Source organism: Notolepis coatsorum (genome assembly GCF_963971535.1).
Source record: "Notolepis coatsorum genome assembly, chromosome: 4".
NCBI lineage: Eukaryota > Metazoa > Chordata > Actinopteri > Aulopiformes > Paralepididae > Notolepis > Notolepis coatsorum.
The window spans coordinates 68434065-68458164 of NC_140168.1; the positions used below are offsets into that span (position 1 = coordinate 68434065).

Sequence of the window (24100 nt, forward strand, 5' to 3'; positions counted from 1 at the left end):
CCGCAGCCGGCATACAGGTCGACACCGACAAGGTGAAGGCGTTGGAGGACTAGCCGGCGCCACGCTCAGCAAAGGAGGTGAGACAGGTGATCGGGTTCCTGTCCTATTATCGGCGGTTCGTGGCCCAGCCCCTGCATGCCCTGATGGGAAAAGAAAAGAAGGGGTTCGCTAAAGGCCGGCCAGAGGCCTTCAAGTGGACTCTGCAGTGTCAGACGGCCTTCGATCATCTGCGGGAGTGCCTCTTGACGCCTCCGGTGCTGGCCTACGCCGACCTCCAACTCCCCTTCATAGTGACCACAGACGGGAGCTACTTGGGACTGGGAGCGGTACTAAGCCAGAAGCAAGAGGGCGTGGAGCGAGTCATCCCCTTTGCGAGCCGAGGTCTGCGTGGGTCCGAAAGGAATGACCAAAACTACAGTGCGTTCAAGCTGGAACTCCTCGCCCTGAAGTGGGCAGTCACTGAGAAGTTCCGAGACCTCTTGATGTACGCCCAGTTCACCGTGATCACCGACCACAACCCGTTGAAACACCTAGGTACGGCCAACCTGGGAGCAGTGGAGCAGCGCTGGAACGCTCAGCTCGCGGAGTACGACTTCGTGGTACAGTACAAGCCTGGCCGACTCAACCAGAACGCCGACGCCCTGTCTCGCATGCCGATGCGGACCGAGCCTGAAGTAGAAGACACCGAAAAAGACTTCCTAACAATACCCGCGACCGGCACTCACACCCGTCAGGGTCTACCGGAACGGACCGCCTCCTTGTGCGCCCCCGCCTCAGTCGCCCGCGATGGCTACGTCCTGGTCCCAGCGGAAGAAGTACGGGCCCTGCTAGGCCCCGAGAGACCGACCGAGACGTGGGAGGTCCCGAGTGCCAGTGCCTGTCGGATAGCGACACAGAAGGGGAACAGCGGGTATGACTGGGCGGAAATGCGGCAGCTACAGGCGGACGATCCCGAGTTGGGTCCGGTGTGGCGGGCGGTAACACAGGGAGTCCCTCCCACCAAAGTACAGTTGAAGGAGGGAGACCCGAAACTCCGCAAGTTATATGGGCAGTGGGAGCGGTTTCGTCTGCACCAACAAGTACTGTTTCGACGCGTCAGTGATCCCCGCGACGGAGGAGATTCTGCAGCTGGTGGTGCCCACGGCCCTGCGACGGAGGATCTACGAGACCCAACATGAGGATGGAGGACACTACGGAGGGCGAGGGACGGTGGACCTGATGAGGCGAAGTTATTACTGGATCGGGATGGCAGAGGAGGTGAAGAAATGGGTGCAGCAATGCAAGCGGTGCGCATTAGCCCGGGACGTGTTTCCTAAAGCCCAGGCTCTGATGACCTGCACCAACGTGACAGCACCCATGGAGGTCCTTGCTATGGACTTTACCGTGTTGGAAAGGTCGGTGGGTGGCTATGAGAACGTACTGGTACTGACTGACATGTTCACCAGATTCACTATTGCCATACCGACCAAAGATCAGACGACGAAGACCACCGCCGCCGCCATCATCAAGTATTGGTTCAATTACGGCTGCCCTGCCCGACTCCATGCCGACCAAGGGCGTAATTTCGAGTCGAGCGTCATCAAGGAACTCTGCCGACTGTACGGAATCTCCAAGAGCCGCACCACGCCTTACCACCCTCAGGGGAATGGGCAATGTGAGAGGTTCAACCGGACAATGCACGACATGCTGCGTAGTCTGCCCGCGGAGAAGAAGCGAGACTGGAAGGAGCACCTACCCGAGTTGGTACTCACGTACAACTGCCACGTGCACTCCTCCACGGGGTACTCCCCCTTCTACCTGCTCTTCGGAAGGGACGCCAGAATGCCCCGAGATGTCCTGGGGGGCCGGGACGTCATCCAGGAGGGAGCGGAGGACCTAGACGAGTGGGTACAGAGTCACCACGAGCGACGAACCCGGGGCTGTAATAAGATACAGGACAAGTGGGAGCCTACGTCGTACGTGGTAGTGAAGCAGAGCCACGAAGGGACACCCGTGTTCACAGTCAGGCCCGAAGCAGGGGGTCCCGAGAGGACCATGCATCGAGACCAGCTCAAGACCTGTCCGTTTCCGGCCTCCGACTCGACAGACCCCTGTGGCGCTGCGGAGCTCGTCCGAATCAGACAGTGGAGATGCTTTCGAGTGCCGTCGAGAACCGCATCCTAGGGCGTGTAACCACCCCAGGCCCGTGCGGGACGCCCCTGAAGAGGCAGCGGACGCGGAGTCGACCCCCTCAGGAGAGGATGGGGAGGAAGGCGGAGACGGAGTCGAAGAGGAGGCCGCTGGCGGTCCACCGATGGCCCCGGAGGGCGAGGCCGTGGTCCATGACCCGCCCACGGACACAGAAGAATCCGACATGGAGTCGGAGGTGGGGGGAGTGGAACCCCCCAGTGTGGAGCCAGCCCGGCCCCACAGAAGCACCAGAGGTCGGCTACCCGTTCGGTATCGCCAGGACTACGTGCTCAAGAGTGTGTTTGTTGAACAGAGTGTCCAACTCATGAAGGAGTGTGTGAAACTGTTAGCATAATGTGTGATTGTCGATTAGGGAGGGGGTAGGCGCCCCGAACCTTAGTTGACAACAGGCGGCGGTGGGACTGCGAAGTCCCGAGGGCACGTTAAAATATCATATAGTGCTGGGGAGGGACTGAAGGCCCCTGTGTCTGATGAGGTATGAATGAACATACCACCGTGGTACCGCCTAGTCGGCGTGTGTGTCGCACACGCAAGTGTGGGGGCAACACGTCGTACGTGGATGACAGTCCACACCTAGCAGACGTGCACGGGCACCTCTGTGAACAGGCAAGGCGGGTGAAAATGGTCAAAGTTTCCATACCCAAAGCAAAGTGGGATGGGGATCAGACCGTCGGTTCTTACCTGGGTGGCCAACAACCACTACGGGGTCTAGGATCGCTATCGACTGGGTCACCTGCCGGTAGGATCGCATATGGCAGTAAGACCATGGTGATGGCCGCCGCGTTCGGCTCAATGTACAGTCAGGCCACTATAAGCTGAAACCGAATGAGTTAGTAAGCGAGTAGTGTTTCTGTGATCGGTGTTTTTTAAAAGAAAATGCCGGGAAGCAGAAAGCTAAGGCTTGTCGGTCCAGAGGAGTCTGGATGGTAAAGCCTAGGGGTGGAAAGGGACCTAGCCTGGAACTGCGCCCTGGTGAGGGAGGTTCAAAGGGTCTAAGCGCGATGTGTGAAACTGTTGGTCTCAGGACCGTTTTCATGCATGCGTTGGTTGGTGTTTTGTTGTTAACTTGCAGAGGACTTAGCAAGTTCAAAGTGGGGGGAAATGTAGCAGCCTGAAAATATTGCCTATTATTCAGAACTGCTGACTTGCTGTTTATCTCCCCTTTGTACACAAAGACATCATTGATATTCTCACGAACAATGATGTGAGTTTCTCTTCCTTCTATCGGCTGGAATATGGATGATGCACAGTATCGCTGGACCATATTCACCATCCTTCCCCTGTGTGACTAGTAGGCGGGACCAGCAGGGGGCGGTGTCAGGCAGAGAGTGTCGGAGAGAGACGGGAGGAGATATATGGAGGCGGAAGGCGAGCCTCTTCGGCAGTGAACTTGACCATGAACAGTCGCAACGAGCGTGTGCTCCGGAAGAGCCCCGTTGAAGGAGTGATGTGGAAGAGCCCCGTTGGGTACCGATGGGTGACAAGAAGTACTTGCTAGTTAACGTGTTATCCTAGAAGTACCAGCGATAGTGTGTGAGCAAACGGTACAGAACAAAGCACTAACGTTCATAGTAGTCGGGTTACAGTAGTAGTGTGGCGGTATAAGTAGCGTGCGGCTAACGGCTATATCTGAGTTCATCATAGTCGGGTTACAGTAGTAGTGTGGCGGTATAGAGTGCGAGCCCAGATACACGCGTGGACCTACAACCAGTCTGCTCCGGCTGCCTGCAATCAGTCTGCCCCGGCTACCTGCGACCAGATCTGCACCTGGCTGCCTGCAGCATACGGGAGTTCGCCCCGTTCAACAGAGGTCGTCATCGCCCAGCACACGCTCTCGGCCAGCACTGCCTCTCTGCTCCAGCTCCGCCTGCTAGTATCCTCACCGAGAGCGTTCGACGCCATCTTGCCTTCCGGACGACAGTGGCGTGGCAAGGCGGCCATTTTGGATGAGTACAAATGGGCATTGATGCTCCAGAGCTATTATACAGTGTGGTGCAGCCTGCAGGCAAAGTTAACGTTGCTACTACCGTTCAATAGGGGAACCCCAAACAATATATGCCGGCATTAAGATAGGACTTCTGTTTGGTATTTTGTGGGCCCACTTGTTGCTTTCTTTCCTTTTCTTTGAGTGTGATAACATGTGTGTTTAATAATATCTTCGCATCCAATTAACCCTTTCCCTTGGGGAAAGTTACAGACTTGGTGCATTATAATTAAAGCCTTTTGAGGTATTATTCTGGCCGTATAATTAGAACCTTTTGAAGGTATTATACAGGGTGGAGGCCCAGACGTGGGCGATGAGTCAAATACCTTGCAGTATATAATCCCTGATACTAACCCAGAGGCGGGTGTACAAAATACGGGTTTTGGGGGTGTTGATTCAGAAACGGAGCTATAGTGGGACTTCGGTCTATGTAGTCATTCTCCTTAAATCATTGTAACTGACCAGTACAATAGTAAAGAAGTGGATGGGAGTTCTGTGTGTGTGTCCATTCCTGAGCCGTATTAACCCTTTTGGTGTGGGTAACATACATGCTATTAATTCCTTCCTATTGCACCTTTCCCTTTCATTGTAAGGTTTCTAGGGTCATTGAGGGAGGTTACTGCTTGCGGGGGGAACCAAGTTATTTATGTACAATCCAGTCACTAGGTGTGGGAGGGTTCTAGGGGAATAATTGGGGGAAGTGAGGGCGTGTTGTGGAGTACTGCTGACTGCCCTGGAAGGGAGAGGAAGACCAGAGTACCGGACCAGGTTTGTAAATCCTGGGCCCCATCCACTCCCACTGCCAGCCTCCAGTTGACGCTCCTGACCCAAAGACGGAGGTGCAGCTAGCCAGAGTTCTACTGTGTCTCGCTACCCAGTGACCGTGCCCAACAGTTCCCACGAAGCAGGGATAATCCACCCTGCTACAATAGGGAATGAGTCTGAGATCGCAAAAGTCCAATATCGCCACCTGGCAGGGGTGTAAAAAGTACCCAGAAATTATACTTAAGTGAAAGTATGGGTACCATCTCAAAATCTGACTCAAGTAAAAGTCAAAGTATCTGGCTAAAAACACACTTGAGTAAAAGTAAAAAAGTCCTACTTTTAAATGTACTTAAGTACTAAAAAGTAAAAGTAAAAAAAAAAAAAAAAAAATTGAAAGGGATAGACCAGTGGTCTCAAACTCATTCCATCGTGGGCCAAGTTTTCATTTTAACTATACATTGCACCAGGTGAGTTAGTTGAAGAGGTGAGCCAATTAGTGAAATCATCAGCTGGTGTTTAGGCAAGGCTGGAATGAAACCAAGCATACACTCTGCCCACAATGGAATGTGTTCTGCGATAGACAATGCTGAAATGAAAGAACAGAGGACACTTTTTTTGCATTACAATTATTTAATGCACTTCTCCATTGAAGGTAAACTAACATGGACGGCATTCACATCACAGCATGAATAATATCACAATATTAAAAACAGAATGGTGTATCCTGAATAATATCACAATATTAACCACAGCATACTGGATTATCCTGAATAATATCACAATATTAAAGGCAGAATACTGGAGTATCCTGAATAATATCACAATATTAAAGACGGAATACTGGAGTACCCTGAATAATATCACAATATTAACCACAGCATAATGCGGATCTGACTGTCTATTCTTCGGGTAGCAGGTGTTTAATCAAAGATCCCCGCTTTCTAGTGTTGCACAAGGACCAATCAGCATGGGTATGGGCGGGTTCATTTTCCATTGATGGGGATTTGATTGGCTGTTTACCTGCGGTCGCAGGATTAATAACGTTAACGTTAGTTCGGCTCGATAAACAATTAAAATATATTAATTAAAATGGTTGGACCTGTGAGATTTGTACTTTGTACTTTGTAGGTCTGCATTTTAAATGTAAGGAGTAAAAAGTATGTTTTTTTTTCTCTGAAATGTAATGGAGTAAAAGTACAAAGTATACAAACCTAATAATACTCGAGTAAAGTACAAATCCCCCAAAACAGTACTTAAGTATTGTAACGAAGTACAATTACTCAAGTACTTTACACCCCTGCCACCTGGTAGGATGCGGCCGGTATTGCACATCCTTTGAAACGCTGTGTCTTGGGCTGTGTGTCAATTATATATGTCTGGGCAGACTTTTCTTTGTCGGACAAGTGTAGCGTTTATAACGCTCGGATTGAGGAGAAACAATTACTCCCGATCCGTGTTCTGTGGTGGATTATGTTGGTGAAACGATGGACATACTTGGATACTTACAATACTTGGAGTACATCCTAGTCAAGGTAAGGGCTATATGGTATCAATCTTGCATTGATCCAAGAATGTTTTCATTGCAATCCGAGCGTATGTGTGTAACGCTAGTCCATAACGTATCCCCCCCCCCCGCCCCCCTTCATGCATTCATGATGGAACATAATAGCTATCATATGCATTTGATTTTTTAATTGTGGCATGTGTAGGGACAAAACGCCAATGCATTTAGTATAATACACGTTGCGGCTTATAACCAGCCTCTCAGGAATTGGCCCGGATCATTCCGAAATAACACTCATATTCACCACGGTATAAAACGGGAACGTTTTACAAACAAGGTGACGGACTCCAATAGTTTAATGGGTGGCATTGCATAGCCGTTGCCCGGAAGAGGCGTGGCACAGAATGTGTTAAGGTAGTACAGTATCTCACCTGGCTTTAAGGTAGTACGGTAGATTGTATTTTTTAAGGTAGTACAGTAGATTATATATTTAAGATAGTACAGTAGATGGTATCTTTAGGGTAGTACAGTAGATGGTATCTTTAAGGTAGTACAGTAGACAGTATATTTAAGGTAGTACTGTACAGTAGATAGTCCAGTGTCTCACCTGGCTTTAAGGTAGTACAGTAGATGGTATCCTATTTTGGGCTGTTTTTGGTAGAGCTCTGCCAACATCTCCAGCAGCACAGAGAAGCCACTGTTGTCTTCCTGCATTGTGCACAGGTTCCTAAACACCAGACACACCGGCTTACATACTGACTCATCCAGAGACCTGTAGAGGACAGACAGACAGGTTCAATTAACACCAGACATATCATCTCCAGAGACCTGTAGAGGACAGACAGACAGGTTCAATTAACACCAGACACATCATCTCCAGAGACCTGTAGAGGACAGACAGGTTAGATTAACACCAGACACACTGACTCCAGAGACCTGTAGAGGACAGACAGGTTAGATAACACCAGACACACTGACTCCAGAGACCTGTAGAGGACAGACAGGTTAGATTAACACCAGACACACTGACCCCAGAGACCTGTAGAGGACAGACAGGTTAGATAAACACCAGACACACTGACTCCAGAGACCTGTAGAGGACAGCGGACAGACAGGTTGGAGGAACACCAGACACACTGACTCCAGAGACCTGTAGAGGACAGCGGACAGACAGGTTGGAGGAACACCCTGGGACGCCTGGACTTAATGTAATGTGTAAATATGAGTATCAATGCATCCCTCTATTATATCCACAGAAAGACTATAGTAACTGTTACAAATGGTCAGATTAAACCGAATATATATATTTATTGCCTGAGATCCCATGTATAATATTTGTATATCGTTTGATATCCCTTGTACATATCTTTGTACATATACACGGAATATCCCTTTACCTGGTACAGGACAGACCATAATATTCGTTCTCCTATTGGAAGCGATCCCCTAGGCGCCACGGCCATACCCCCAATGTCTAGTTCAAAGTCACCGCTAAGACATGCCTGAACATGCCCGGTTTTGCGCAGTAATACGAGACAGAAATAAGGCTGGTACTAGATTATTCACCGTACGTATAAATACGGCGCAGGTGGATACAGCAGCACTTAGCCTAAAGTCAAGTTACCCTCAAACGAGTTAACCCAACAAGTTGAAGCCTTCATCACGAGTTAACGACCAAGTGAAGTGAGCAACCTTGCGTCTAAATAGAGCACTTAGAACCGCGTGCGAATAGGATAGTAAAAGTGTCAGAGCTTAGTGAAATAACGTCAAGTTCGACCTAGTTAAATGTGAAGTACCGTGCACAGGAGAATCTACACCGGTGAATGCAGAGCCTTTTCCGGCTGGATTATTGCTTTGGTGCTGTGGCTGCTGGAGCAGAGAACCGTCTACCCCGCTGCTGTGTGGGATTTACCTGTGAGGAGCATCACTCGAACCCGTCTCTAGGAGAGGCTGGCTGGCTTTCACCTATGCTGTCGCGCATACTTGGATTATAGCTGCTGCTTTCGTCTGCCGATCAAGGGAGTAATGTACCGCCTCCCGTAGCTGGAGCTTATTGATTCCCCGTTGATCCAGACTTTTGCATTCGAACATTCCTCCCCCCTGCTGGCTTACAACCGGAGGGAACCCCTTAGTATCTCCAGCTGACCTACTAGTGTACCATATATAATTCTTATGTTACAGGTGGTATTCATTATCCCCTGCGTAATATGCTCATGGACTTACGCTCTTGACCTATTCATGCACATTCTTCGCCTTACAAGCGCAACTCTCAATCTTGATAAATAATGTAAGATAATCTTGGTGCTCTTCTAATAAATATTATTATAAACAGTACTTTCTTGTTAAGCCGTGTTATTGTGGGAGTGTTCATCACATATACCTGTGTACTGTATGGCCAGTAGTAATGTACATAACGCAGTAGTGGTTTAATGATACCATACTTATTCAATAGTCAGGGAATTGTACCCCTCAGTTACAATTGGTCCTTCGAGCCGGAGGGTAATTAGCGTAATATTAATATAATATTAATATTGACATGGCCAGCGGTGAACACTCCACAAACGGCTCTCCTAAGCTAGAACGCCCGACGCGCAGACGGCAGCCACCTTCTTACCTAGAGGACTACGCTGCCAGTCTACTACCTAGCTTTATACAGACGTTAAAGGCGGATAAAATAAGTAAAGCGGATAGCCAAAGTATGTCAAACCCTACCGACCAGGCGACCCTGCCAGTAGAGACCCTAGTGGGTTCTAACGTAACTGACCAAGCTCACGGGGGGGACCAGGAGGGACATGACATGACTTTACCCCCCGACAACGCCAACGGGACAGTCCCCAGAGAGCTCCAGGATAAAGAAAGCGCTCCAGGGACGGAACCCGACCCACTACCAGAAGAGACGCACACCCAGGAGATGGACCTCCTCGGAGCGCGACAGGAGAACGGATCTCCAACGAGCACTGCCAGAAGCCGATCACCTCCGCCGGTGTCTTCCCCCAGCGAAGCGGACAAGATGCTGGCGCAGGCATTCATCGCCACCCTGGCAGCCTCCACCGAACGCGATCGACTTCAAGCGCAACAGACGAGCGAGCGCGAACAAGCTGCAGACCAACGAGAGCGCCTTCACGCGCAACTCCAAGCGCAAGCCCTCAGTGAACGTGAACATTCTGCAACCGAGCGAGAGCGCTTCCAGGCGCAACAAAGGAGTGAAGACAACCGCATAAGACTGGAGACCAGACGCCTTCAGACGGAAGAGAACATTGAAAGAAGCCGCGCCGATGCACAGTGCGCCGCCGCCAATGCACAGTGCGACGCCGCCCATGCCAGCGCCAATGCACAGTGCGACGCCGCCAATGCCCAGCGCGAAGCAGTGCGCGACGCCGCCCATGCCCAGCGCGAGGCAGAGCGCGACCGGCTGCAGGCGCAGATGATGGAAAAATTGATTGCCATGGCGACACCCCCTATCTCCGCACGGAGCTCCCGGAGATCATCACGACAAGGGTCTAGGACACATTCCCCTACCCGACCAAGCGACCCGGGACCCCGCCAACAGGAGGATCCTGTCCACGTCTCCGAACCCCCTCCCCGGCCGGTCCATACGAGACCCAGCAACCGGGAAGAACCGGACCACGCCGAGAGACTGAACAGAAGACTCCAGGACCTAGCAGAGGAAGAGGAAGAGGAGGAATGTCAAGCCGACCAGCAGCAACGTACTCTGGACCAGGAGGCCCAGTACAGCCCCGACCAGCAGCAACGTACTCTGGACCAGGAGGCCCAGTACAGCCCAGACGTCAGCCCCGAGTCACTGCGCTACAAACCCCCGACTCAACTCACGGGTGAGTTTGACGCACCGTCAGCACCGAGGAACAGCACCTGGGTACCCGGCCCTTGGTACCCACCAAGTACCAGCCCACGACGACACGTACGGGGAGACTCGCCCAGGAGGCCTCTCCCCCAACGCTCACCGATGTGCCAGCCATCCATGGCATCGTACCTTGGCACACCGACGTTCCCGGATTTTACACGCGAGGACAGAGCACAGTACACGGAGCTACGGATGTGCTTAGAGACTATGCTGTCCGACGTCCCAGACGAGACGTACAAATATGCTATCCTCCTCAAGCACCTGAAGGTGCCCAGAGCGCATAATATAGCGCTGGCATATTCCAACTCAAGTACCCCATACACCGCGGCTCTAGTAGCCCTCGACCAACGTTATGGATGCATATGGGACTACGTGATACAGGAGATAAGAGACATTGACCGTCTCCCCCCAGCCAGAGACAACAGAGCATTGGATGACCTCTCTATCAAGGTACAGTCCCTGGTAGGGATGCTGGGGTCCCAAAAGGAAAAAGGGATATACGAACTGTACGCTAACTCTAATGTAGAAAGGATATTAGAGAAGCTCCCTCCCGCCCGACAAGAGCGTTTCCGGCGGCAGAGAGACCACCGTGACCCCAACGGCCCAGAGGCATCCCTCCTAGACTTATCTGATTTCCTCGCCAGGGAGGTCAGCAGCCTACGACTGGACACGTTCGTATGGAGTGGACCAAGCCCAAGAGATGGACCTCGGGGATCAAATGATAACCGCCGGTCGGTGACCGTTATGCACCAAGCCGAATCAGTACCGCAGCACAAGAACCACAACACCCCCTCGACGAAAGAGGAGTGGAAGATTGAATGCCAGTACTGTGAAGGGGAACATCGGCTGTATCAATGCGACACTTTCGGGAAGCTGACCACGGATGAGGTGAGTCAGTGGATCAAAGACCACGCCGCTGCTTCCGCTGCGCGCGCAGCCATATGGCAGCTGAGTGCCGTTTGAAGAAGAAGTGCGGCAGGTGCGGCGGCGCCCACTTGGAGGTCCTGCATGACATCAACAGGCGTCCGCCAGGACAACAAAGTGGGCCCGTCACGGTAATGTACCAGGCCGAGGCGGTGGCACCAGTACCGAAGATCAACCAGACCGCCCCCTGGTGTCCCGACTGCTACAGCAGACACTGGGAGTCACGGTGCTACTCGGACGACCGCGAGTCGGCACCACTCCAGAAGATCCAAAGCAACCGACCAACAGGAGTGCTCCACATTGACCAGCATAGCGGGACCCCCCGAGTGCTCATCAAAGTGGTCAGAGTGCTCCTGAGCTACGAGGACAAGGTCCTGGACACTTACGCCGTCCTGGACGATGGGTCTGAAAAGACTCTCCTCCTCGCTTGCGCCGCAGCCCAGCTGGGTCTGCGGGGTGCCAAAGGAACAATGACAATACGCACCATCAGAAGGGACCAGAAGACCATAAAGGGTGAAAATGTCTCCTTCAAGATAGCAGTGGTGGACCAGCCCGAGAAGCAGTATAGTATTACCAACGTCTTCACCAGCCACGACATAGGCCTGTCACAGTACACCTACCCCATCCCACAGCTGATGGCGAAGTATGTGCACCTACGTCAACTACCTATACCGCTTATCGACGGCGCCACACCGACCCTGCTCATAGGCTCCGACCACGCGGACCTCATTCTCCCAATTGAGGCGGCCCACATCGGACCCAAAGGATGCCCAGTCGCGTTTCAGACCCGACTGGGGTGGACGCTCCAGGGCCCCCTCTACGGACTTGACAGTCAACCCACGTCTACACGCTGCCTGCACACAAAGGTGAGCGACACCGGCCACTCTCTCGTACAGCCCGTTGAGAGGCTATTGACATTAAGCGAGAGGCCTGTGAGAGAACCGTGGGCACAAGAGGGAGTTCCGAACTCCACCCCCCTCAGCTGCGCTCCAGACGTAGCTGACCTCAAACCCAGCACCCCAAGCGACTCCTTGATGGGCGGCCGGAACCGGCCCCTCCTCAGACGGGGTACAGAGCAAACAAGAGAAACAGACGGAGGAGGTGGAGGCACAGCCAAGCACAGATCAAAGCAGTCTCAGGCCCGCTTCCTCCTAACCCCCCCTCCATCCCTTCCAGCCCGTCAGAAGCGGGTCAAGGACGGGGACAACTTAAAAGTGGACACAGTCGTCGTGATCATAGACCAGTCACTACCCCGAGCTGCGTGGCCGGCCGGCCGCGTAAGCAAAGTGATCACTGGTGCCGACGGAAAGGTCAGAGCGGCAGAAGTGCTCGTCCAAGGGCGGACATACACCCGACCCGTGGCGAGGCTGATAGAGTTGCCAAGGCTCCCCGACTCTCCTAATGACGACCATGACCCACTGACTTTGTGAATTGCCCTACTCCTCACAACGGACATTGAGTAGTGGACAAGGCGGTTAATCTGTCTCTGCTTATCTAATTAGGTGTGGACTAATTAGGAGGCGGCTGTTACAAAGGGTCAGATTAAACCGAATATATATATTTATTGCCTGAGATCCCATGTATAATATTTGTATATCGTTTGATATCCCTTGTATATTCTTTGTACATATACACGGAATATCCCTTTACCTGGTACAGGACACACCATAATATTCGTTCTCCTATTGGAAGCGATCCCCTAGGCGCCACGGCCATACCCCCAATGTCTAGTTCAAAGTCACCGCTAAGACATGCCTGAACATGCCCGGTTTTGCGCAGTAATACGAGACAGAAATAAGGCTGGTACTAGATTATTCACTGTACGTATAAATACGGCGCAGGTGGATACAGCAGCACTTAGCCTAAAGTCAAGTTACCCTCAAACGAGTTAACCCAACAAGTTGAAGCCTTCATCACGAGTCAACGACCAAGTGAAGTGAGCAACCTTGCGTCTAAATAGAGCACTTAAAACCGCGTGCGAATAGGATAGTAAAAGTGTCAGAGCTTAGTGAAATAACGTCAAGTTCGACCTAGTTAAATGTGAAGTACCGTGCACAGGAGAATCTACACCGGTGAATGCAGAGCCTTTTCCGGCTGGATTATTGCTTTGGTGCTGTGGCTGCTGGAGCAGAGAACCGTCTACCCCGCTGCTGTGTGGGATTTACCCGTGAGGAGCATCACTCGAGCCCGTCTCTAGGAGAGGCTGGCTGGCTTTCACCTATGCTGTCGCGCATACTTGGATTATAGCTGCTGCTTTCGTCTGCCGATCAAAGGAGTAATGTACCGCCTCCCGTAGCTGGAGCTTATTGATTCCCCGTTGATCCAGACTTTTGCATTCAAACATTCCTCCCCCCTGCTGGCTTACAACCGGAGGGAACCCCTTAGTATCTCCAGCTGACCTACTAGTGTACCATATATAATTCTTATGTTACAGGTGGTATTCATTATCCCCTGCGTAATATGCTCATGGACTTACGCTCTTGACCTATTCATGCACATTCTTCGCCTTACAAGCGCAACTCTCAATCTTGATAAATAATGTAAGATAATCTTGGTGCTCTTCTAATAAATATTATTATAAACAGTACTTTCTTGTTAAGCCGTGTTATTGTGGGAGTGTTCATCACATATACCTGTGTACTGTATGGCCAGTAGTAATGTACATAACGCAGTAGTGGTTTAATGATACCATACTTATTCAATACAGTCAGGGAATTGTACCCCTCAGTTACAGTAACAGACCCTGTGATCATATGAGATACTCAGAACTATTTAGTATAATGTTGATCATTGATCCAGGTCATTACATAAGATTCAGATCAATCTGAGAGTTGAATAATGTAAATCTCTGTACAGGACAGGTCACAGAAAGGTCACAGAGGGGTTAGATGTTGTGTGTCAGTTTGTGTGCAAACTCTTTACCAACGCCAGTTTACTTTGCTCCAACGTTGTCATGGCAATGTAGCACAGTCACTGCATGGTCTCACTGATGTGGGCACTATCTGACTGCATGTTAGCCTAGCTTAGCACAATGAATGAAAGTGGACAGTGACGGGTAGCCTAGGCATTGTCCAACTAACACCTCTCCCGAAGGCTACCAGTCACTGTCCGCTTCCATTCATTGTGCTAAGCTAGGCTAACGTGCAGCCAGATAGCTTTCGACTGAATGCACATAGAGGAAACTGGTAGCTATCTTCTTGACTCTCTCTGGAGAAGAGATTTGTCAGACAATAATCGTCATTACAAAATATCATGATCGCAGCAGCCGTGACTAGACTGTAAGTCAGACAGATAGACAGCCAGACAGCCAGCCAGACAGCCAGTCAGACAACCAGCCAGACATCAAACAGACAGACAGCCAGTCAGCCAGTAACGTACTCTTCAGTGATCTCATCAGGCAGAACGTCTCCTCTGAAGTGACCTTTAAACAGCTCAGCCAGACAGGAGGCCAGTGTCGACATCTGCTCCGAGTCAAAGTCCTCCTGTTGAACGAGACAACACAGTTCAATAATAATACTAGCTGCTACTAACCATTAGTCATTGATCGATGCAGCGATTATTTCATCGATTAATCGATGGATCCAAACTAGTCATTTTCATCCGATAGAAAAACAGACAATTGAAGCTAAAAGACATTAACCTGTTATTTTCCGAAGATTTGCCTAAAAGTACATACCCAAGTAAATGGAAGATTGCTCCACTTCTACAAGGTCCTGCCCATTTGCATGTTCTTGGTAAGTAAATTATAATGAACCAAAGGACTAAATAATTATTATAATTTTGTTTGTATCTTTGACTGTGAACACCACAATGCTAACATTGAACAAAAGCAGAAGGATGCCACTGAGCTCATTCAGCACCTTCTTGAGATCAAGTGTAATGAAAAGCTAAGCAAATTAACAAAGGGATCCTTTACAGGGTTTTTTGTAGATACAGTACTGAATTTTGCCATCCGGACATATGCAATAGGAAATATGAATATAGAATATTAGGCCTTATTATGGCCAAGTGATACGTCTATGGATCGGCACAGATTTCATCTTTCTAATGGCAGTTAAATCTGGATTTAGTACCACCAGGCGGTCGATAGAGGGCAAGACTGAGAATTAAATCTACTGTAAGTACAGTTACTTTTGTATAATGGCGACAGCTGCATCAAAAATCACCGGATTGAGACACGTTTTTTTCTAGATGTTCACAGAAAGGTAAAGAAACAATATATGTTGTATTTTATGGCAATAACGTTGAGGTTTGTTCAACCCTTGAGATATAAACACGATATTACAGTCAATGCTTGTAAGAAAAAAAGATTTGTTGTGTGAGCTGGGTGTAGTTTTATGAAATGTAGACGTCCATCCAAAGCCCTGCTTTCTCTGGACTACAGCGATTTCATGAGTGCTTCCTGTTGTACCGTCTAAATCATCTGCTTTCCGGTGCAATGCGCTGAGATTTTATATTTCACTAAGAACACTTAAAATCATTGCTAAACAAACATAGTGCTGGTCTTTACTCTTGGCTACATTTGAAACACAAACACAACATCATGTTGTCTAAAACATGATTGCTCAGTCCTCTGTTCCAATGTGTATGTGTGTTTTCGTGTTCAACGTAAAATTATCGTGCAACCTTATACACTGTTGTGCTGTCCTCCCGATGATGTTTTTAATCAAAGGTAGACGGCCAGCCAAACTCTTCAATAAGCAACATGAGTCAACGTAACTTCCTTGTTTCTTGTTTAATGCAGTTCTTGTTGCTAGGATAGGAGTAAAACTGAAACAGAATGAAGTGCATAGTGTTACTACTAGTGCACGTAAAAAGTATAGATATACAGTAAGTGTACTAAATGATTATATGTAGACATGTTGTACTAAACATTCCAAGTATTATGCACATCTACTGTATCTGCCATTAGCATGTATCACAGGTAATAGAATACGAACATAACAGCGACCCATCTACGACAATATACTTCAAAACTGAAAGATAACCTTGCAAACAATAAAGGATTACTTACAGACAATGCTTACGATGGGGCAAATCAAAGGATTACTATAGATAAGAACAGCATGTTGTTCATAATGAGAACTCTCTTCCTGGTGAAGCTGCAGGTCCCACTTCCTGTTTATCTTTGAGCTACCACTTCCTGTTTTACCATGAGGTCCCACTTCCTGTATATACCACGTTCGACCAACAGGTGGTGCCAAAGCAAATCAAAACCATATAAACTGCCTGGGAGGCAGAACACTCCCCGCATTAAGCGTGTACGCTATAGTACACATTAATTTAACTTCAATCCACTTTAGGCAAAAGAAGAACGATTTCTGAAACGGGTCTCGGGAATGTCTTTGAACTTCCTTGAGCTGTGGTCTTTACTTCGACCTTACGCACCTTTCCGTCCTGGCTTGGGAAGGTGGAAGTTACCAGTGCCATAGGCCACTCGTTCCTTGCAGCTTGGCTGTCTTTCAATGGCACAACGTCGCCTTTCTGTAAGTTGCGGTGATCTTCGACCCACTTGCGACGACTCTGCAGTGTCGGGAGGTACTCATGTCTCCAGCGGGTCCAGAATGTGCTGGCAAGGGCTTGCACCTGTCTCCATTGGCTTCGGTGGAGGTCCTTGTCTGAGAAATCTCCAGGTTTCCTGTCGAAGGTTCGACACAGTGAAGTAGGGCGATTGAGTGCCTGCTTGCGGTTGTTTGGGAGTCGTCTTCGTGGCATCTTGAAGGGTAGTGGGGGAACTCAGCTGTTCCTCTCATCCCTGTACGTCTCTGATAATATAATAATAACCATAATATTTAAAATGATGGTATCTTCTATGGATAAGGCAAGCCTGTTGTCGTTAGCAGTTGTTTGGCACACACTGCGACCCAGGTTGTCCTCTGTAACTCTCTCCGAGTTGGATTTGTGTGCACTGATCAGGCCGTTCTGTTGCTCCCCGCAGTGCCGCGTTCTCTCTTTCAGGTCTGTGAAGTTGGAAGGGTGTCCTGAAGCAGGGGAGGGGGAGTGTCCTGAGACAGCAGGGGAGTGTCCGGAGACGACAGGGGCATGTCCGGAGACAGCAGGGGAGTGTCCGGAGACAGCAGGGGAGTGTCCGGAGACGGCAGGGGCGTGTCCGGAGACAGCAGGGGAGTGTCCGGGGACAGCAGGGGGGTGTCCGGAGACAGCAAGGGCGTGTCCGGAGACAGCAGGGGAGTGTCCGGGGATGGCAGGGGAGTGTCCGGAGACAGCAGGGGCGTGTCCGGAGACAGCAGGGGAGTGTCCGGATACAGCAGGGGCGTGTCCGGAGACAGCAGGGGAGTGTCCGGGGACAGCAGGGGCGTGTCCGGAGACAGCAGGGGAGTGTCCGGAGACAGCAGGAGCGTGTCCGGAGACAGCAGGGGCGCGTCCGGAGACAGCAGGGGCGTGTCCGGAGTCCGCAGGGGCGTGTCCTGAGATGACGGGGGCGTGTCCTGAGACAGCAGGGGCGTGTCCTGAGACAGCAGGGACGTGTCCTGAGACAGCGGGGACGTGTCCTGAGACAGCGGGGACGTGTCCTGAGACAGCAGGGGCGTGTCCTGAGACAGCAGGGACGTGTCCTGAGACAGCGGGGACGTGTCCTGAGACAGCAGGGGCGTGTCCTGAGACGACAAGGGCGTGTCCTGAGACGACAGGGGCGTGTCCTGAGACGGCGGGGACATGTCCTGATATGGCAGGGGTTCGTCCTGAGTTATCCGCTGTAACTCTCTCCGAGTTGGATCTGTGTGTGTTGATGAGGCCATTCTGTTGCTCCCCGCCATGCCACGTTCTCTCTTTCAGGTCCATGAAGTTGTTGCAGGGTGTCAAGTAGGAAGGGCGTCCATTCTCTAGCACGTGGGTCCTGAAGGTGCTCACGCTAGGCTTGTGTGTGTTCCCAAGGCACACTTCCCCAACCACGACCCATCCCAAATCCAATCTCTGAGCAAAGGGGGCGTCGTGAGGGCCGTTGACCTGCTGTCTCACCTTATGTACTCGTATGATGTCTCTTCCTAGCAAAAGGAGGATTTGAGCGTTTGGGTCGAGCTCCGGGAGGTGACCTGCGACGGACTTCAGATGGGGATGGAAGCGAGCTGCCTTTGGAGTCGGTATTTCTGACCTGTTGGTAAGGATTTGCTTGCACTCGATCAGTGGTGGTAACGTGAGGGTAGTTCCTCCATCCACCGGCTCGATTTGGAAGCCTTCCGCCTTTCTTCCAGACGTGTTGACGACCCCAGCACATGTTCTTAATGAGTAGGGGGAGGAGTAGCTCTTGACATTAAAGGGGAACTATTTTACTATTTCTTTCACTATTTGGGCACTTTTACACAATTCCTGTGAGTTTATGGAACACCTCTGTAATTATATATTTTTTTTAATTCATTGTTTTGTATTTCTAATCAAGTCTTCAAAAACAGCATTTTTCTACCTCAAGATCTTAAGCCGTTTTGAGCCTGGGCTCCAACCACAATGGTAAACCACTGCGGGACATGATGATTATCATGCAGTGGTGTCTTTCTGACATCACAAATCATCACATTTTCAGATGACTCAGTTCAGTGAGGGTGAATATTGTGAGGGGAGAATTGGAAGAATGCACCAATATGATAATTAGAGACATAGATCATATTAATATAAGTCCACATAGCTAGGAAACGATGCTAAACACTGAAAAGGGCCATTTATAAGATAGTTCCCCTTTAAATAGCTCGAAGAATTCTGGCCTTGCTAATGAGCGGTTACTCTGCTCATCGAGTACGGCGTACATCTTGACCGCCTTGTGACGCTGCCCCTGGGGAAAGACTTGAACCAGACATATTTTAGAGCAGGACATTGCTGGCTGCCTTTCGCCGCAAACCTCAGTGCAGTGTGAGGTGACGATAAGATCTTCTTCCTCCTCCTCGTTATCCTCTGGTGCCGGCGTTGGAACTGCTTGCGATGTTGGGCCAGGATGCATAGCTGCGATATGGCGGTCACTCTCACACTCATCGCATTTCACGGAAAGTTTACAGTCCCTGGCTAAATGGGAGTATGATGCACAACACCTGTAACACATCCCATTTTCGCGGAGGAAGGCCCTTCTCTCGTCGAGTGGTTTTGCTCTAAAACCATAGCACCTACTTAATGGGTGTTGTGCGCGATGGATAGGGCAGTTCTTTCCTGGATTCTCGGTTTGCCTTGGAAATATGTTTGTGTCCTGTTCGGTGTCTGGGGAGACGTCTGTCTTGTGGACTGACACTGGGGTTCTCCCTGTCTGATAGGCTGGCCCATCTCTCACAAGAGGACTGTTGCTGGGGAGAGCAAAGCTTGGGTCGTTCCTGATGCGTGCTTCATAGCAAATAAATCTAGTGAAGTAGGAGAATGGGGGAAAGAGGCCGTCGTTTTCGTCTTTGAACCTGGAGCCTTGGGATATCCATTTCTCCTGTAGGGCGTATGGGAGTTTCTCTACTATAGGGTTGATGCCGCGAGCGGTGTCCAGGAAGGCCAACCCGGGTAGGTATCCATCCTCCTTTGCAGACTGGAACTCCATAAGGAGGTCTCCAAGCTCCATGAGTTTGATATAGTCTTTACTGGAGATCCTAGGAAACGCATCCAGTTTCTTGAAAAGAGTATCTTCAATTACCTCGGGTGAGGCGTAACGCCTGCTTAGCGCTCTGAGTGCGCGTCACAGTTTGATCGCTGTCTCCGTCACAGCCAATCAGTGCATACGGCGTTGTGCGTTGAAATATGACTATTATGTTGGAATCCGAGCGCGATTTGAAGCGGTCTAGCCAGCAGCGTGAACTTCCGTGAAGAATTTCCATAGCCGCATTTCGCGGAGACGCTCTCTGATTGGCCGACGCCAGTATTTTTTTCCATGGCAGAATTTCACAGAGACGATCTCTGATTGGCCGAATCCAATTTCTAATGTTCCAATTCTAGCTTCTAGCTTGGTTCCTAGGTTGGTCTAGGACTGTTGTTTGTCTTAGAGCGTGCCGTGCCGTGACTGCAAGTTCTTTAGACTGTTAAGCTTAGGCACTCTTTCAAAGTTGGTTAAGGTTAGAGTTTGTCTTAGAGCATGGCGATAGAACGCCAGGTAGTTTGCAGTCTGTTGTGCAGAATGTACTTGTTGAGTGTGGTGCTAACGAGCTCAGCTGAGCTAACACTTGGCTAACAAGCTATATGGCGGATTATACACGTTTATCAAGCTCTCCTGCCCTGGACGTTTCAACTAGTGCACTGCAACCTTGCCCAAGCCCGACGGGGCCCTACCCGACCCGACGGGTTCGGGCTGGGTAGGGCTTTGTTTTTAAATAAATAATTCGGGCTCGGCCGGGCCGGGCAGTGCCCTCTTTAAAAAATTTTTTTTTTTTATTGCGTCTTTTTTTTTTTTTTTTGCTCGCTATACTCATATAACTAGGGTTATAGCCAGGTTAACCTTAAGTTTCTGTTTCATTTTCGCGTAACGTAGTGCTGTCATCAGAGCGTGAAAGCCTCGTGTCTGAGGAGTCAAGATGTATAGGTTAACAGATAAAATAAGGGAAAGTTGCATTTTTGGAAACATTTGGATGTCTCCCTCCGCAGCCTGCAGGGATAACTCGAGGGGAGCGCGCGGCTCAGGTGGATGATAACTCGAGGGGAGCACGCGGCTCAGGTGGATGATAACTCGAGGGGAGCGCGCGGCTCAGGTGGATGATAACTCGAGGGGAGCGCGCGGCTCAGGTGGATGATAACTCGAGGGGAGCGCGCGGCTCAGGTGGATGATAACTCGAGGGGAGCGCGCGGCTCAGGTGGATGATAACTCGAGGGGAGCGCGCGGCTCAGGTGGATGATAACTCGAGGGGAGCGCGCGGCTCAGGTGGATGATGAACAAATTAACCAGACCGAAGCGGCATAGGTTGAAGTTGGAATATAGCCAGTTGGCGAATGTTTTAATTTGTTCTTGGATGTTAACGTTGTTAACGTTGTTCAACGCCTTGCTGACATCAACACAGCGAAGTGGTGAGTTTGATTATTATTATTTGCTGGTGTCTGGGGTGACGTCGCTGCTGCCCTGTTCTGTTGCGCTTTCATTATATAAATGTTGCTCTGCTCGAAATCTGATTTATGTTTTCTGTTTGTTTGTACAGTGACTGAGTAGGCTATTGTGTCGTGTGTGTGTGTGTGTGTGTCAAAGAAGATTCCATATAGCCTTCAAATTACGAGTTTTACAAGGCTGACTCGCGCTGGGAAATAGAATTTGCGAAAAAAGGCTATACTGGTTGTTAGTTTTCAGCATGATAATGTGTTATTTAGTTAGACCTATTGGACATTTTCGTTTTTGTTTATTTATTAAGTTAATATATAAACAGTGTTTAGAATATTTAAAACAAAAAAATAAAATAATTTTTGGCTATATGTTATAATATATATATTAATGTTTCTTTCGTTTTCACTATCTGTTATTTAGGTAGACCTATTGAACATTTTCGTTTTTGTTTATTTATTAAGTTCATATAAAACCGTGTTTCGAATATTTAAAAAAAATAAAAAAAAAAATTAATAATAAATAATAAAAAGAAATCGGGTTTTCACGCGGGCTAGGGCCTAAAATATTATTTACAGTCGGGCTTATTTTCGGGCAGGGCCTGAAGTTCACGGGCTCGGGCTGGGTACGGGCTTCATTTCAAGGCCCTTGCAGACCACTAGTTTCAACTAAACAGTGAGTCTCTCTCTCTCGCTCTCTCTCTCTCTCTCTCTCTCTCTCTCTGTGCTTAACGTTAACGTTTGTAAATAGTTTTTTTAGGAGCAGTACTGTTAGGCTACTGCTGTGCTGGCCATTAATGAAGCGAGACATTGCTGATTGTTTATTTATTTTATAACACAAGACTATGACTACCAACTGCCTAGCCAGCCGTGTATCAATCTTGGATGCAATAATAACGTTACTTACCACACTGACTATGTCGATGGCTCATTGATTTAACTACTGCAGCTCTCTCGGATTGAAAATACGTGGATTATGGCTTGTTCAATATCGTCTATGTTTGAATGAATGAATGAATGAGAACTTTATTAACAGATTGCAGAATGGGTACAATACAGTACGGCTCAATACACACAATTGTTAAGGGGATGCAGACCAGAGAAAGACGTTTGTCTTGTTTACATCAGGGTCCCAGATTTTCGATTCATATCGATAGTTTAATAGCTAGCCTTGGCTCGTTTAACAATATGCAAAATATGTGTACAGCCCTGTACTCATACTGAAGTTATTCTTGGTATATAATAGGTCTGATTGTGTAACGAATCGATTCCACGTCGCGCTGTGTGTGAGAGAGAGAAGGAGAGAGGGAGAGATCTGCCTGTGTTTGGAGACGGCGAGTTTTGTTTCTAACTTTTCTATTTATATTGTGTTTCAAGTTGTGAATTAGAGTCTAGACTATACTTTATTTGACTGGTTGTGTGTTGTTGTAGTAACAGCTGAGCGACTCGTTCATAAGAGCCGATTCATTGCCGTGAGCGTGAGTCGAATCGCTCACGTCTTGCCATGAGTCTTGCGTGGTACAGTACTGTACTGTACAAAATATTTGGTATAGCGCCCCTAGTGGCGAAGTACCCAGCGGCCGCCACTGATCCCATGCCTTCCTCAGTGCTGCTTCGGGATCGTTGACGTGTATCTGACGCATTCTCCTGACGTGGTGGGATGATTCCTTGCCTAGCCACTTGGTCAAGAGGTCCAATTCTTCACTGGCTGAAAGGTTGAGACCTCTGATGGCGTTGAGGAATGACGACTGCCATGCCCGAAAACTCTCGGGTTGGTCGTCGAACTGGTTGAGTCCTGTTGTCACTAGCTCCCGACGTGCTAAGTATTTAACAAAGTCTGTTATCTCAGGGGTTTCAGCGGGGTTAGCTGGTGGGGTGTGGTAATGAGGAGTATAGGGTCGAGCTGAAGGGTTCATATTTTGGATACGTGGCTTAAATTCGTCCTGATAGGTCTCATCGGCATGACGACGTGTTTTGGAGGGGGTCGTGTGGAACGGTGTGACGTGCTCTCCGGGCAGCATGACAGGCTCCTGTCATGGGAGTTAGGTCGCGAATCCTCGTATGCGGTTCCCCATTGGATTAGACTGCCATCGAGTCGAATAGACAAGGGGGCGGGGACATCGCGACGCGAAGTTTTATGTAACTCGTTCTGTTGGTTTACATAGGCACTTGTCCGGTCGGCAATGTCTCTCCCTGAGAGCGTCCTCCTGCCTCTGCTGGGCGGTGTTCTAACCTGCTGTTCGGCTGCCTCCAATACCTCTGCCTGTGCTATGGCGACGGCTGCCTCTCTTTGGAGAGTCAAAGCTCCCAATTCAGCGTCCAGTCTAGCCTTCTCCAGAGCCAGTCTAGTGTTCTCCAGAGCCGCCTGGGCATCTCTCTCGGCCAGCTCCTGTTTTAGTTTAGTCTCTTTCTCTGCAAATGATGCACGTACGCGCGCTGCCTCTGCCCTTACACGGGCCCTTGTTGCTGTGCTGGCTGAAGCTGTAGATAAGTGGTCGCTGCTTGCGCTGGCTTGAGAGGATGTGTCGTTCTCTTTGGCGGGTTCCATAATGCTATTCTGATCTGTCGAAGGGATCGACGTTGCACCAGCTGGTCGCTTGTCTTTTTACTGTGCTGTCCTCCCGATGATGTTTTTAATCAAAGGTAGACGGCCAGCCAAACTCTTCAATAAGCAACATGAGTCAACGTAACTTCCTTGTTTCTTGTTTAATGCAGTTCTTGTTGCTAGGATAGGAGTAAAACTGAAACAGAATGAAGTGCATAGTGTTACTACTAGTGCACGTAAAAAGTATAGATATACAGTAAGTGTACTAAATGATTATATGTAGACATGTTGTACTAAACATTCCAAGTATTATGCACATCTACTGTATCTGCC

General features: G+C 49.4%; 1 protein-coding gene across 1 annotated transcript in view; it reads right to left on the bottom strand.

The window, feature by feature from the left end:
* The window catches only part of LOC311226544 (integrator complex subunit 3-like), a gene marked incomplete at both ends in the record, with an annotated part of 104805 nt that overhangs the window by 50543 nt on the left and 30162 nt on the right, over positions 1–24100 (bottom strand). The window contains 2 exons of the mRNA XM_084311964.1: positions 7051–7215; positions 14608–14711. Of these exons, the coding sequence (XP_084168090.1) occupies positions 7051–7215; positions 14608–14711 (269 nt within the window). The remainder of the gene's footprint in view (positions 1–7050; positions 7216–14607; positions 14712–24100) is intronic.